General features: G+C 42.0%; 1 protein-coding gene and 1 long non-coding RNA gene across 6 annotated transcripts in view; one reads left to right on the top strand and one right to left on the bottom strand.

Annotated features, from left to right (window-relative positions):
• LOC101165288 (guanine nucleotide exchange factor DBS) overlaps window positions 1-16,667 on the bottom strand; it is a 62,978-nt gene that overhangs the window by 29,201 nt on the left and 17,110 nt on the right. For 2 of the 5 annotated variants that reach the window (XM_023966164.1, XM_023966169.1), the window contains exons 1-2: window positions 15,097-15,326; window positions 353-436 (exon numbers count right to left, since the gene is read on the bottom strand). In XM_023966164.1, the coding sequence (XP_023821932.1) occupies window positions 353-436; window positions 15,097-15,169 (157 nt within the window). In that variant the 5' untranslated portion in view covers window positions 15,170-15,326. Of the gene's footprint in view, window positions 1-352; window positions 437-15,096; window positions 15,327-16,667 lie in introns of those variants that run through there. The other 3 variants (XM_023966166.1, XM_023966165.1, XM_023966171.1) reach the window with 2 other exon arrangements.
• The window catches only part of LOC111949299, a 31,881-nt gene that overhangs the window by 7,793 nt on the left and 7,421 nt on the right, over window positions 1-16,667 (top strand). The window lies entirely within an intron of this gene.

Below are 16,667 nucleotides of genomic sequence, written 5' to 3'. Positions count from 1 at the left end.
TCCAAAAGCTTGGGAGTCGACTTGAACTGTGATTTGGGACTTGATAATGTGACTTGTGAGCCTCTTTGTCGGAATATGACAGTTAGAAGAGTCCAGTCCTTAAACCGGGGTTGTTCAGTTTGAGGTCAGTGAACCAGCAGGAACATTGAGGTTATTCCAATCGATAAATACAGAGTTTTACCTTGTTTTCATTAAACAAAAAGCTTGATTGTGGCGTCAAACTGACATTAGTCGACAAAAAAAATAAAATAAACTACACCTTTTTGTTAAAGTTTGCAGCTTTTCAATAAAGCGAAAACCTTTCACTCAACACAAACTACCAATCGGATCACAGTAAGAAATTCAAACCAACCTGGCAGGATGGCAAACTGCTTCTGAAGTTCAGAGCCAACTTCTGCTGCACACAGAGGCCCCGCCTCCTTCTGCAGAATGTCATCTAAACAAAAAAACAAGGAAAGAAAGAAATGGTAGAAACACCTCAGTCTTCTTAGTGTTTTAGAAGCACCTAAGGTGTGCCAATGCTCAAACACATCCGGTTAAAGAAAACAAGACGTCTTCCTTTAGTGGTTTTAACCAAAAACACCCTGATTCCATCTTTATGTCACAGTCGCCTGTCACGACTTTTAAAGCAACATGTGATCTGGTTGTAATTGCAAAACACATCTTTGAGAGTCTGCCGGCACGGGCTGATGAAACACAGACGGAAGTTGTAATGGCTTTAATGGGGTGGTCGTACAGAAGAGTGGTCACATCTTAAGGGGAGCACAGGTGTGTCTCACAGTTCCCTTGAGGCGCTGGCGGCCACTTTAAGGGATGTCATGAAAATGGAACGTACCAGCGTTGTGCCGTCATACGGTGTCCTCACGCCACACTCTAGTCGTTAGTAAGGTGTGAATGCTGACCGCTTACTGGCCACACATGAATGCACACACATGGTTCGTGATACACGAGTAGGATATAGTAGCCTCGAAGTGTAAATCACATCAACAAATCACTGGACGCTAAAACATTTTAAAGATCACAACGGCAAATAAAAAAATGCCCAACAAATATTGGAACAAACAGCATTACATTTTAAAAACTAGACAAAATCCCAGAAACCAAACAACAGTAAACAACAGGACGAAAACACTTTTTGGGAAACGGCCCGTGGACTGAATCAGGTTTGTTTAAATTGCACATATTTTTGAGTTTCAAGTCTATGTTCCTGTGTCCAGTGCAGAATAATTTTTTTGATCACACAAAATCTTTTAAAGTTTTGCATTCTGAATAATGGCACAAAAATCACTCCTTAGACAACCACACAAACTTATTTCCCTCATTTCCAACATTTAGGCTGCAAGAAGCGTGTACGTATCCGTGAGCGTCACCAATAGGCCCCATGCCCGGTCTCTCACCAAGCGGTCCACAGCTCTGGTATTTCGTGCGGGTCGCCTGTGTGGTCCGTACAGGTTTGACCATTTGACCACAGAGTTAAATGTTTAAGTTAAATGTTTGGCTAACTCTAGAAAAGTGTTTGGTTCAGCAAAAAGTGAAAAATGTCCCATGCTTTTTGGTTTGGTCTATTTTCATTACGAACTCTTAAGCTCCGTTTCCACTGGGGCAGTACGGTCTGGTCCGGCCCCTCTCCGGTCCAATTTAAAATGGTCCAGGCAGTTCAGGTGAGCGTCTCTCCACCCAAAGTTGGACTGTCACGCCGCATGCGGGGTGTAGACCCATTGTGTAGCTTTGCGTTATAGTAGTGCGACTACAGCAAAACCGAAGCTATCAACAACAAAAACAGCTCTTCGTTGATACAAAGCATTTAGTGTTATATGACAGAAGATTGCGGGTGGCGAAAAGGAATACAACCAAAAACGTTGGTGCTGGTTTGGACTTTCTATTTTTGTATTGACCTTGCGCCAATCAACGGGTGACTACAGTAGCCTACTGTAAAGTGGTACACTTTGGACTGGCTTAAATGGATTAATTTGATAATGGAAACGCTCAGTATACTGGTCCAGACCGGACCGGACCAGTCATGTTTTTGACTCGTTCTTCTTTGGGTATAAATGTTCAACTTTTCTTGTTTTTTTTACTCATGAAACCTGCGTCTGTTCCTTGACCTCTTTAGTCTGCAACATGGTCACCCTGCATTCATACTGGCATGAACCTCACCAGGGTTCACGTGCAATGGAACCCGAACCCAAACCATGAGGACGAAAATGGAAAAACAAATCTGTGGATTGTAGTGCTCCGGCTACCCAGGTCAACCAACGTCATCTTTAGTATTCATCAACAATCTTTTTGATTATTTCCTTGCCTTCTTGATCAAACATATAAAATGTACAAAAATAAAAGCCGTTGGAGGTGAAATGAAGCCAGAAACGTAAAGAACAGAAGAAAATGTAAAGAAGTGAAGTGACCAGAGCGATGAAAGTGAAGATGAAGAAAACTGCACTAGAAATTCCTATTCTCTCTGGTAAAGCTGGATTACAATAATCTCATTTAGACAGCTCAGACAAAAAGCAACCCCCCCCCCCCCCCCATGTGTGACCCATGCGTGCCAAAAAAATGCAGAACCTTTGGCACGGTTAAGAATCTTCTCTGAATGGAAACTGAGAGCAACCCGTCATCTCCCTGTGTTCGATGTACGCGTGGACAAAGGCTGGCGCTGACATGAGTGCGAAATGCTCAGCCAAGAGTTCCAGACACACTAGAAGAACCGGGACTGAGGGGATTTAATTATCATGTAAGTGCAAACCAAACAAACGTGTCCAACGGAGACCTTCCACACAAATCCTCCCACAAGATCTGACCCTCAAAGAAAGTGGAACCTTTTGGTAAACAACCCAAAAAAATAGGCTGAAAATGTCCATCAAGATTAAAACAGTTTGAAATTATAAAAAAAGCCTTTGAATCACGGATAGGTCACGCCGTAAAAACATATTAGATCATTTATTCAATATCTTTTTTTTTTTGCAATATTCTTGTAAATTTTGAATTTATATGACCAAACTGTTTTTTTGCACAACTTTTATCACATATGTGCATTTTTCTGGCCTTTCTATCTTTTTTTTTTAACCACACCATTTTTCAATATCATTTTTAAATTTTCTCCCAACTAGAAGATTTCCAGCTCGTCTAGTAAATGCTGTGGGTATGACTTGACTCATTTTGCGGTTTAGTTAAAATCTCATCTATCAAAAATAAGAGACATGCAGGTGGTCATGCAGCTTGAATTAGCACAAATACAAAAAACATTTTTCAGGATTTGTGAGGAGTGACAAACATGGTGATGTTTTGATCACTTCTCGTTGAACGGAACACAGCGAAGGCGATCTCTGCAGCTGCTCTGTACGCTACAGAACCCCTTCGGATTAGGAGATTACGTCTGAAGTAATGCGGTGTCCAGTGTGTCAGCACACCGCCGGCCAGACAGCAACTCGTGCTTGAAGTTCAGACGCTGTTCACAAAGATCTGGACTATCTGAGTTAAATATTACAAATGTAAAGAAAAAAATAAAACTTTGGATTTCACTTTTATTTAATGAGATAAAGAAACGTTCATAATAAATAATCGAATTAGCTATTTAAAGTTACTATTGCATGGCCTGCAGGCGTGGCACCTGCCATCACCCTTCTTTTCACCCACCCTCACTCTCGACTTCCGATCAGGAAAAAGAACATACCCCTTTTTTTTATGGCTGCTTTTGTACTGGTTTTATCTCCATTGCAAACCATTCTAACTTTTGGTCACTTGAGGGTGACGAACAGGTCTATGCAACCTTTAAAAGAATCCACAAAAGTAAACTTCTGGATTTCCTTGGCAACGAGGTTTTTTTGTTGTCAGCATGTTCATACTGTGTGTTATATATAGTTTCGTTCAGCTTGAGCCGACGGTCCGTGTATTACGTTTTCTCAATATAATGGGCGAGCGGCAGGGAAATACCACTTTTTCGAGCTCAATGCACATACAGCATAAACAAAACAAACAAAAAAAAACATAAACAACTTATAATTCCAACATTTCTCAAGTAGCTTCGTAATGAAGCTTGAGGAGTTAGGAGGCGATGGATCGAAATCCCTAGGAGGAGCTTCACTTTGTAGCTAGCACGAAGGGGGATTTTTGTTTTTTTTGGGGGGGGGGGGGGGGATTCAAGATGGCAGCCTCCTCCCAAGTTCAAAGTCAACCAAAGGTTACCTGTGGTTGTAGACTTTAGCTGGTGGGATGTGGGTGACTTTTTGTAAAGATCGCTAGAAAAAAAGTTATTTTTCGATATTGTGGGAAAATGTCAAATTACAAACTTTGCCTCATAGAGGAGTAGGTCCTGTGGCCATCCCATAATAATTTCCCACAACATTTTTGAAATTCTTTATTTTGTAGCCCCATAGGACTATTTAACAGCCAGCAGTGGATGCAGTTTGTCTTTCCAAAAACAAGAGGTTCTGTTTAATTACCATCAGCTGTTTGCGACCAGCAGTGAGGATTTGAAACTCAAAATTGTTCGACTTTTGTCGTAAAAAGCAAGAAACGCGTAGTAAGCATATGGTTGGCACTGCTGGCAGTTGGTTTAAGTGACGCAGGCAGTGTGTGGTAAAAGTCAGGTGGCGCGTTTGCAAAGCCCCGCGGTGCAGCTGTCCCTTCAGGGGGTCAACCTCTTAAGAACCCGACGCTGGATCCCAGCCACAAATGCTCAGCGCTCTTTCACTCTTTCATGTTTATTGTTTTGGCAAAAGAAAAAGAGTTTTAAAAAAAAAAAAAAAGTGACAGCCGCAACAATCCACCGTACAACTCACACATCCTCTGATGTCAGGAAACTTAGAAAACACCTTCAGAGCCAGAGCCTACTGGAGTCTCTGTTGGGCTTTAAGCTCACACTGAACTGAAGGAGGGGGACTTGATGGGGGAAGGGGGGGGGGGTCCTGGAAAACTGCCCCATCAACCAGATGAGGGACAAACTATTAATATACAAATGGAAACTGACAGAAAAGAATTAACCTGAAACATTTATGTGGATTATTTCTTTAGAGCATTTTGGTTTAAAGCTTTGAAAAAATATTGAAAAACTTACAATATATATTTTTTGCATCAAATTATCCCCATAATTTATGCTTTATTGAGATTTACAAATTTTATGCAAACAGGAAGTCAGAGAATTAAAAAAAAAATCAAAAATGGCCTTTTATTGTGAAAAACTTTTTACTTTCATTACATTTTTTTACTTTTTTTTTAAAATATTTGCTCCACCTATATAAAAAAAACAGCTGAGAATGGGAACACATTCATAATGAAACAACACAAAGACATTCCTCAACACAAAGCACCAAACAAACAGTTGAGCATGTTTTTGTGTAAGACCCCCATATAAGATAAGGTAGCATTAGCAAACAGTGTTTCATTTTATTTTATTTAATAGATGTTTTAAATCTTTAAATCAGCTTTAAATGCATTTAAAAATTGCAATTTATTTAAATAAATCATATAAATGTGCATTTTTAACCACTTTTATCATCTGTTCAGTGAAAAAACAAGCAGGTAGAGCTTTAAAAAGAAGCAATTTGCTAAATCTATGCATTTATTTAAATGCATAGCACATTGTAATGATTGAGTGAAAGGCTGGTTGGAGGTGTTTAGCGGTGAACTCTGCAGAAACATCAGACATTCAGGCGTCGGGCAGCTTTTCACCGCTGCAGCTCGAAAACTCAGCTTTGTCCCTCAGACGAGTGAATGAAATGAAACTATAGCAGCAAAGCTGTGGGTGAACCCTTTTAACCTCAACGCGCACACACACAAACACACAAACTGGGGCAATGCTGCCAAACACAAATAGTGATTATGAGGGGCCTAAAAAGACCCACCCCTTTGCACCCTTCCCCCAGACCCGGAGACCCCCGTCCCCGCTTCATTCATTCTTTTTCTCAGTGGCTTAGCTGAGGGGAAGAAGATAAAAAAAAAAAAAAAAAAAAAAAAAAAAAAACAGCGGCCATTTTTCACCTTTAAATTGAATGACATCTCTTCGGTGAACCAGGAAGTTCTTCTGTATTTTAGCAGTTTAAAATAAAAATGTCAAAAATCTGTTTACACGTTTGAGAGATCAGAAGGAGTAAAGGACCAGGAGGAGAAAAGATACAAAAAAAGTAAAAACAAGAGGCTGGAGGTCCTGTCTTAGTACGGTGAAACGGAGGAGAGGTTTTCCAAACACACGCCTACATATTTAATGCATCGACCTGCACTACGGTACGTCTGACACCCTGATCCTAAGGAAATATGGAACCAAAAAAACAACAAGTTTGTTGTAGACTACCTCATGTTCTGACATTCTGAACCTTGCACAGAACTTGACTACGTTGGCCTATGTTATGTCTGTATGTGATACTGGTGTTTTATTGTGTAACTATTTCATGGATACCAAGAAAGGCGCCAAATATTTTAAACCAATTTTGACCACAAATAACCTGGATCAGTGTTTAGGAAACCAGCTGGGGGGAAACCCACTTCCACACAAGAACTATTTGGCCAAAGTTGATTCCTCTGATACTTTAAAGTCAAAGTTCGTCACATGCATCCATTTGGGGGCTTGACCCTCAGGATGCTGCAGGCTTTTGGGTTGTCCAGGCCTGTGGAGGGTCATAAAGTGGAGGCGGTGCATCATAAGGGAAGCACTGGTGAGTCTTGCAGTTCTCTTAAGGCTCCTACGTCATGGGATGACACAACAGTGGAAGGTACCATTTTCATACGTGTATCGTAAAGTATTCGTAAGGCTACTTAAGACGTGGTAGGGACACTGTCGCATGGTGCCCTTACACCACACGTGCTTGGGGTTTGAGCTTTTTTCATACGCAGACTTCCCATACCCACCTTTTGGGACAGTTGATGCTACTTTCTTCCCACCGGGTATGTGTCACGCTTTTAGCATTCGGTGTTCACACTGGACTGTTCCTACCGATACATTACACGCACTAAAATGGTACGTTCCATTGACATGACATCCTATGACGTAGGAGCCTTAAGGGAACTGCAAGACACACCTGTGCTTCCCTTAAGATGCCTTGACACGCCTGGACAACCCAAAAACCTGCAGCACCTGAAGGGTCAAGCCCCTGAATGGATGCATGGGACGAGCTTTGACTTTAAAAACTGAGTATAAGAGGAATCAAACTTGGCCAAATAGTTCTGGTGCTGAAGTGGTTTCACCACAGCTGGTTTCCTAAACACCGATCCAGGTTAGTCGTGGTCGAAATTGGTTAGAAATGTTAATAATAATAGTCCATTTTATTTGTTTGGCGCCTTTCTTGGAACTAGAGCTGCACAAGACTTTCGTTGCCTTGTGGGGGGAAACGAATGTCAGACATGACCGAGGCGGCGTAAATGTTCCGATTGATTAACGAACGTTCACATTTTTTGTGTCAACACAACGGAGACTCGTCTAAGAAGGATCTGTGGAAATCAGACATTTTCAGACCTGATAGTTCAAACTGTATTCAAGCGATCCAAAAAGCTTTAAAAATTCTGCTCTCTTGTTGCCGTGGTGAAGGCAAACAATCTGTTGAAAGTTTATTTTTTCGCAGACCTGCGCTAACGCACAAATATAGTCATTCATTTTATTGATTGGACATTTTTTCAGCTTTTTTGACTCTTGGTTCACTTTTGTCGAGATTGTTCATCTGCGTTTTTACTACAGTAAATTATTCAATAGTTCTGATGAGTTTCTCGCGTGCATAAGCAGCATCAGACCAAACAGTGCAATGTGAATTGGTTTCTTAATAATCCACCTTTGTTTTTTTGGTCAAATCCCATTGATCTCTCTTAAAGCCGTGTCACACAGCCAGTTTGTATATTTAGCGCATATTGCACTGATGAAAATTGGTCAGACATGAATCTAAGGGGGAAAACGTAAGAAACGTTGTGGTTCTTTCCGTGAAATTTTCACAGATGTTTCACGAATGCACCACATTAAAACCAGGGAAGAAGTACGGATAAACCACGCAAAGAACAAGTAGACCAATGTAGAACATGAACTGTGCCTGATTATTGCGTTGTTTATATGCAAATCATTAGTGATTTGTGCATCAAATAAATAATTTTAACGTGATATGTGCACCGTGGAAAGCCACGACTGTTCCACGTATGAATATTGGAAAAATAACACACACAATTGTGTAAGATTTAGGTAATATTAGCAAATAAAGTACGTAAAATACACGTAAAATGTGTAATTCTCAAACCGAAACCCGGCCGTAACCCTCGAAGATCCTCTGTGTACATGGACAAATGACTAACGTAAGAAACACGTATGAACTACGTATATCAGGCGTGTATCACGAAAGACCGAAATTTCATACGCAATATGTACGTAGTGGCTGTGTGATGTGGCCCTTAAGTGTTGACTCTTCCCTTCCCTTTTTCTAAAGGGGATGTTTTCGTTGAGGTTTATATTCTATGAACTGATCTGAAAAACGGTGTTCACATCTGTTTCAACACATGCTTCACAGTTCAAGTTTCAGTTTCTAACTTGAAAACTTAATTATAGGCCCCATTGTTCCTTTGAACATGCCTGTTTTCCTCTTCTCTTCTCTTTTCAACAAAAAAAAAAATCCTGTGTGACAAAGCACACCTTGTGAAAGGTAGAGATTACTTCGCTAAGACGTTAAAAGCTAGATGGTTGTCTGCCTGTGGCGCTCGCATCATCCTCCTTTGTGTGGAGGTCGTGTTCAGACAAGTTTTCGCGGCGTGCAGGGCCAAATTGAAAGGCGGCAGCTAGCTGTTCTCCGCTGGTTGACGGCCACCAGCGCTGATGCTGGTCAAAGTTCAAAGCAGCAGGAGGCGGGAGGCACTCAAACACACGGGTGCACTGACTTTGGACCCACCCGGGGGGGGGGGGGGGGGGGGGGGGGTTGTGCTAACACAAATAAGCCTGACTAGGCTGGATGGAGGTGAGCGCCGTTCCAAAGTGACCTCCAACGTACCTCCCCTCAACACAGTCTTTTCTTCACCCATCTGATATATGATTCGAGACAGAGATGAGACATTTCTAATCTGGATTCCTCAGGAAAAATAGAGGATAAAAGGCATGTACAGTAAAAGGAAATGGGGTGTAGAAAGGACAAGGACCAGAAAATAAAAGCTGATTTTCCCGGGGGGGGGGGGGACATCAGTCGGTATGCTGGTTTGCCGCCACGTGTGTGTGCGTTCACACTTGTGTGAGGGAATCTGAGCTCTATTATCTGGCATTATCGTCAGGGTTTACCCGATCTCCATCTGTCGCTGCTGCGCGACGTCTGAACGCAGCGCGCACACACAGGCGCAGGTCCGTCGCTGGCATGCACACACACACCACACAACAACTGGGTCACAGGGCCAACAGCCTGGAATGTGCGTATCTGTGTGCGCCCATCCCCTCCGCCAAAGCTTGAATTAGTCAAGACAGCCTCCCAGGCGAATATTAAAATATAACCGACTCTCGCATGACTTCAGGACTGACTGTGTCCCTTTGTGCCGGCTCTAAATGTCCAGATTAGTTTCACTTTTACGTTTAATTTTCCAGGAGCGCCGAGCGATTAGGATAAACTAATTTAGGCAAAATGTACAACTCCCCAAGCAGAACATTTTATTTAAAACCATCACTTTTACTTCCATTAAAACCTTATCCCAAGTTAAAGAAACCCAAGACCAGCAGCGAGTCAGCTGGTTGAAATACAAACCCGCAGTATCGGGTCGGACTCTGTCATTGGCACCGAGCCCTCGTCTACTGAATAGACGGTGGCATCATCATCTCTGCAAAACAACTCACTACTGTACTTCTGTCTACAGTCTGCGCCACTGATGCAACACAATCACACTCTCCAGAGCAGCAGAAAACGGAGTTCAGACAAGATCTGCTAATCAGTGGAGCTCCAATCATCCACAGAAGGTTATCTACGTCCAATTAAACCGACTTTATTTGCATGAAGTAGCAGGAAATCAGAGATTGAATATGTATGAGACCATCTTATGCAAACAACTATTACTATAGTTTACTGTCACGAATATTTTATGGCGAGGAACTAAACGGGTTTCAGCTGGTCTCCATACAAAACCAAAAATGTTTATGAATCCCAAACCGAACCAAATCTGGACCCACTCGTGTACCGGAGACATTGAGGGGTTGGGTACCATTCTAAACAGCAGTGGTGCATGCAGGGATATACCATTCACATTTAAGAATGGTATAGGACCACACACCTCATCAAGTATGATTAAAAAAAACAGTTCCTCCACAGACATATTTTTTTTAGGATTCTTAATTTATTAGATAGTTTAGATTCTAGAGAAGAATTCCTTCAACGTAAAAATATGAAATGTCCCACATCATCTATATTTCACACCAACGCCCCACTTGTTTTAAAAAGTTGAAGCCAAAATAGAAGGAAAAAAAATGCCGCGGTACGTTAAATGACCACCAGAGGCTGGTTTTAGAATCACTTAAAAGTCCAGCTTTATGCAAAAAACAAAACAAAAAGAACATTTGTACTGTCTTGATTTTTGATGCCTATTAAATTTTTATTCATGGCTATATTAATAGAGTTCCCTCTTCCTTCTACAGTCATGCGCCCATTTTTTGATTGTTGTAGAAGTGGGTGGAGTTAACTTCCATCAATATATCCAACACGAAAATTCAATATTTTCTCTATTCAGAATCTTCTGGGTGACGTCAGAGACCCATGCATCAATCAAATCATGTCTATTTTCCTCTAAATTTTGTTTAAACCTTTAACACAGGGGTCACCAAATCCAGGCCTAGAGGGGCGGTGTCCTACATGTTTTCCTACCCACCTGCCATTGAAGCTCCTTATTGGCTAAACACACCTGAACCAGGTAGTCAACAGCAAATAAGGCAGGTTTTCTGGAAAACCAGCCGGACACCGGCCCTCAAGGCCTGGATTTGGGGACCCCTGCTTTAACAGCCTTAGCCTTAGTGTTGACGCTCTTTGAATTGTCGTAACTCTTGAACTATGTTCACACCAGCCTCTGGAACAGGTGTTTAAGCAACTACTTCCATTGAAAATTCCACGAAAACCAGCGTAAATGCACATTTCGGGCTTCTGTGTTCAAAACTCTCTTGGATACCTACGAAAATCTTTACGACCATTTTTTTACTTTACATACAAAATGTGCAGCAATTGAACGCATGTTGAAAATTAAATTAGGTCGACCAACCAGGGACTTTACTCACGGAAGTGCCAACCGTTTGTACACTGATCGTGGAGGCAAAATTAATAAATGCAGTTTGTTCCTGGATGGAATTCTGGGACACCAGGTTGTTTTATATATCGGAATAGAGCTGCGAAAGAAAAAGCCTGGAGCAAGATTAGCGAGATCTGCACTGGTTTGACAGTTCGCACCAAGCCTTCCAACTGTAGGTGGATAACATTGCTCTATTAAACAATGGCAAAAGAAAAAGAAGAAGCCCCTCCCTGCTTGTCCAGTGTGAACACCATGGGCTATAATCGCGTTCAAGAATGTGGTAAGCGCATGTTCTTGAATGCAGGTATAGTCTACGCCTTAGACTCTACCGCGTTCACACTGGACAACCAAGAAGGGGCTTCTTCTTCGTTTCCTCGCGTGTCCATAGCTTTAAACCTTTTGTGCAATTAACAAACTTCCAAAGCAGCTTTGCGCTGATTTCCAACCCTTTGCAACATTTTGCTGTAAATCAGCGCAAAGCTGCTTTTCTCGGCTTTCTGAATCAGAAATCGGCAAAAAATGTGAAAGGATCTGCTGTGGATGTTTCTGAATGACTTATCGCATGAGCTGGTTTGTGTTCATTCACATTATTATGATTTAATGGAAACAATGTAGTTGTAAAATTGTGGTGGTGGTTTTTATTTGTGGACATTTCTAGAATTTTGATATAGTTTTGCACATATGTGTGTTGGAAGCACACTTGCAGTTTTGAGGTGAGCTTTCCCACCTGCCAATAGAAACGGACAAAACCAACTCTGTTGTGGACCAAACCATTTTCGAACGTGCCTGAACGTTTCCAAACTCGTCCTGCGATAAAAATGATGTACTTTTTGCTGCACCGTCAGTAATATTTAAGCAGCTTTCAGAGTGGTCCACACCTCACGTGAACTTGGACTACAGCCACAGTTTGCCCCAGAGGCGAGGGCGGTGACGGCAACCTCTGATGGGATCCTTTGGCTCAAAGAACTCCAGAATCCCCCTGAAAGCTAATGGGAGATCTGAGGACTACAAAGCTGAAAATCCTGTGGGTTTAAGTACGAGTCCTCCTCCCTTCCTCTTTCCCTACTATTAGAGAGAGGAAAAATAAAGAAAAGATGGCCAGCTGAGTGCAAAACCAGCCGATGCAGCAGAGGCTTTTTTTAGCTGCCCTTGGCCATGCCTACCAGTCATTACACTACGTGAACAAAGTAACCCAAGAAAGGCAGAGCGGCGAGGGGAAAAAAATGGAAATAACATTCAAAGACAGACGGAGGGTGGTGGCCAATAAGCAAATAAGCCCACATGGTTGTGTTTTTACTTGCCCTCAAAGAAAGCAGTCGCTGCAGGCTAACATCGCATTCTGTTTAAAATTCAATCTTGTGATCAAAACAATAAATAGATTTTTCAACTCCAGCCGGTTCAAGATTTCTAAAGAAAAGACACGCTTTCTAAGGTTTTACAAACGTGACAAGAGCAAATATAATTTTAGATTATAGTTATGATCTGAGGGAAATAAACACTCCTCAATAGGGGTGTGTGAATACTTTTGTAGGAGAGCTTTATTTACTTTTTTCAATAAAATGTGATTTTATGTTGTTGTTTTTGACCTGGGAAAACACATTTGCAAGATACATGATTGTGCTTTTTTTTCCCCCTCTAAATTGCTCTTGATTTGTTCCTGTTTTGATCATTTTTCATGCACATAAATGGTTTGATTGGGAAAACCTGATTGATTTTAGGATAAAAGAGTGAAACATGACCTGCACACAGAGAGGTCTAACCGTTTAGAGAGCTTATATTTGATCACTGTTTCCTGCTTAAAAGAATCCCACATCCTCCAGGGATCATTAAAGATCCATTTGGATTTGTTTTTTTTAGTGCATCAATTCGGCCGGCGTGGAGCTGCTGCCCCACAGATGAAGACAAATGGGGTAATTTTAACCCGAGATGAAAGATTTTTGCCTCTTTTTGTGTGCACTGGCGTGGGTCAAGGCTGTGGCTCATTACCGCCGCGTTGTCATAAGCTGATGCTCGTGTGCACGTGCAGCTTTGCAGACTCATAAGATGACCAGCATCTGCCAGCAGAGCAAACATACGCTCAGGCTACAGGGCAAACACACTGTACACACAGGACGGCAAAAAATAAAAAAGCATCATTTAAAGCTTGCATGAGCACCAATGAAAAGCAAATAACGGAGTCAATGAGTCAACAACAAAGACGCACAAACAGAGCTGGAAACGGGGAGGGGGGCTATTCAAACACTCAAGAGTTTTGTCCTGACTGACGGGAGGAGGCCGCTCGATTAAGATGCCGTCAACGCGCTGCTTTGTTTACCGGACCTCACATTAGCATCGACACCTCTGCCGGACCCCGAGGAGGAAACAAACCCTCTCTGCTCAGCGTCCTGCGGCGTTTACGTCAACAGCAAGCTTTTCTTGTGCACAAAAATCTTCCTCTTTTTTTTGTTTTTTGTTTTGAATGCATCTTCATTCATCAAACTTTATCTGCATCATGCTTTTACTTTGGAATTTGAGTTTTCCTCTTTTTAATTTAGCTTTATTTTGCTCTATTGTGTGACCAGCATTACTACAAAATAAAAGCATCTTTTAGAATGATGGAATTATCAGATCTCTAGGTTGGAACCAAACATTTCCCAGCAGGAAAAAAAAAAAATGTCAGTGGTGATTAGAAAAAAAAACCCTGTTTTCTGATGGACCAGCGGTTGTGCGATAGATCCGCACCAAAGTCCAGATGAACTTTCACCTGTTAAACAAACTGTAATATATATATATCCATATATATATATATATATGACACTATGTTTACTACCTTTGGCACACTAAAGAATAATCTTTTTAATTAAATATGAAGTATTTTCGCAGCTCATTTTCCTGCCCGGAAGTAAGACGCCTTGATCTCTTTCGCTCCTTGTGGGTTCCGCCCATTTCATGACATCAACCTAAAGTCGGCCTCGGCAGCGTGTCTGCGTTTCGTCCACGAAAAACAAACAACATCCGAACTTGTGCAAATATGGATGTGCATATAAACGTAAAGCGTTTAGCCGATCAATGCTAGCTCCACTGAGGCAGTGGGTGTGTCTGTTAGTCTGGGGGCGGAGCTGGAAGCTCAGACTCTTCCTGGAAGGGACCTAAAATATTAAATCTGTCGTTTTCCAGGACATAGTTCTTGCAGAGCGACAAGAGTTAATTAGAAATTCCTGCCCCCTCATTCCCATCAACTATCTGTTTACGTGTTCTCCCGCTAGCTTACAGCCCCTCGCACCGCCCAATCTAACGTTAACAGTGCAACAAAAACGGCGAGCAATATGGGAGCGATCCAGCCATACAGTTTAGAACCAGATTCTAGCTCAGACGAGGAAAACAATCAGTTTGTCTGCAAGCGGACGCAAAGACCAACTGAAATCTTTGGTGTCCTCCTGAGAAATACTCAGAAATGCTATTTTTTAGCTGAATTTTTTCATACATCATGAGAAAAATTCCATAAGAACATGTTAATTGCTTTTTTGAAAAGTAAAATAACTCAATTTAATTTTGTAAATTTTCAAAATCCTATATTGGATGCAGGAATCTTCCTGTCACATTCTGACATTAAGATTTTACACGTTAACTGCAGTCTCCATATGAACACTCGTACCCTGCCAGGCGTTTTTTGCAGGTTCCCTCTTAGAAACAGGAACTCATTCGTTGATGCATCCATGCAAGTCTGCGCTGGTTTATTGTCGCAGATTTCTCAGCCGCTCAGTGAGACGCGGCCCGCTTTTAGAAACTTAAGTGAACCCCTGCTAGTATTTGCAGCCACGTCCAAACAGGAAAACACCTGCAGGATTCTGATCATCTCCTGTTTCCTCCCCAACAAGCATTAAAAATGCAGGCAGCAACACTGTGAGGTACCTGTCATCAGCTTCAGCTGCAGCCACAGCCTGGTGATTTCGTGGCAGAGTTCTGAAACTCGGTTCAGAGCCATTGTTGTGCCGCTGCATCTATGCGCACGCACGCTCACACACACAACTGAAACAAACTCACACAACCGCACGTCCTGTCAGAAAGCATCGCGGTGGGAAGTCCATGCCGCTGCAGCCAAGGACCTCGGCTGCTTACTGAGCTGTCACCGCACAGCACAGACACACAAACGCACACAAACCCTCCAGTTAGTGCCGGCTGAGAAGGCGGGGCTCCAGAAAGTCCACCCCCGATCTCCCGTTACACAGCCTTCACCCGACAAAGACCCACAACCCCAGACCAAGAAAATGGACTTCCACAACAACCCCTTTTTTTTTCTTTTGTTGCTGGATGGAACTATAATCCAGATTAGAATCTGTTTGTAGTTGGAGTTCCCGTCACGGTTTTTTGACAGTAAAAGCTTTTGTCTGACAAAAAGAAGGAAAGCCAATCAACTTTTCATTCAGAAGATAGAAAAGAGAGCATTGAAAAAGGACATTTTCATTACGAATGGTTAGAAATGAGCCATCCTCTTTTAATGTTCAGCATATGTCCCACAACAGAAGAGAAAGCGAGTCTGCCACACGCTGGTCAGACCGTGAACAGACACACAGGTTTCAGCAAAACTGAGACTATTTGTTTTTAGTTTGGTTAGATTTCTGTAAAGATGGCTGCAGGGTCTTACCTCAAACAAAAAAAAGAAAAACCATAAATAAACGAGTGCTATCTTAGATGACCCCACCCTTACTTTGACGTGTTCTCCCTACCATGACAAAGGTGGATAAAGGTGGAAAGATTTCATGTAATCCATGGACACCAGTGAAGAAGAGCTCTGTCTAGTGGGTCTGGATGACCCAACTCGCAATGTTAAAGTGCCTAGGATAGCACAAGGGTTAATAGTTCAGGGCGTTTTTGAGCTTTTTTTTATTTACAATTTGCTTTGTAAATTTATCTTTATAACCGTTTCAATTTTTTCTTTTTTTTTTACAATGCCAGCTTTTTGTTGTTGTTTTGTTTTACCAAATATCTATTTTTGTTTATATTACAGAATTACTTCACACTGAACCTGAAAGTGTCTAAAAAAACAACAACTCTATTTTATGTGGTAATTTACACAGATTTACAAGGAGTCTAACGCAAACGCGAGTCACGCAATGAAAGGGAGGGCCGCCGAGTGCTCGGGTCCTGGACACAACGCCGGCCCCTGATGCCTGCCCCTGACGCCTGCCCCGTTCAGGGAGGCGGAGCGTGAGCGTGTGCGATAAGACCCCGAAAGATGGTGACCTATGCTTGGGCAGGGCGAAGCCAGAGGAAAACTCTGATGGAGGCCCACAACGGTTCTGACGTGCTAATTTACGTAGTTTACACAGATTTATGACATGAGATATACACAATTTGTGTGTTATATTTGTGAGATGCATACACATTTGCACAAATCGATCCAGGTATGTCTAACGGACTTTTCATGCACGTACCACCGATATAGAACTTTGAAATCGCGTATACGGCGCACATGTCACTAA

Source organism: Oryzias latipes, chromosome 2 (assembly GCF_002234675.1).
Source record: "Oryzias latipes chromosome 2, ASM223467v1".
Lineage (NCBI taxonomy): Eukaryota > Metazoa > Chordata > Actinopteri > Beloniformes > Adrianichthyidae > Oryzias > Oryzias latipes.
This window is presented reverse-complemented; position numbering and strand designations above follow the sequence as displayed.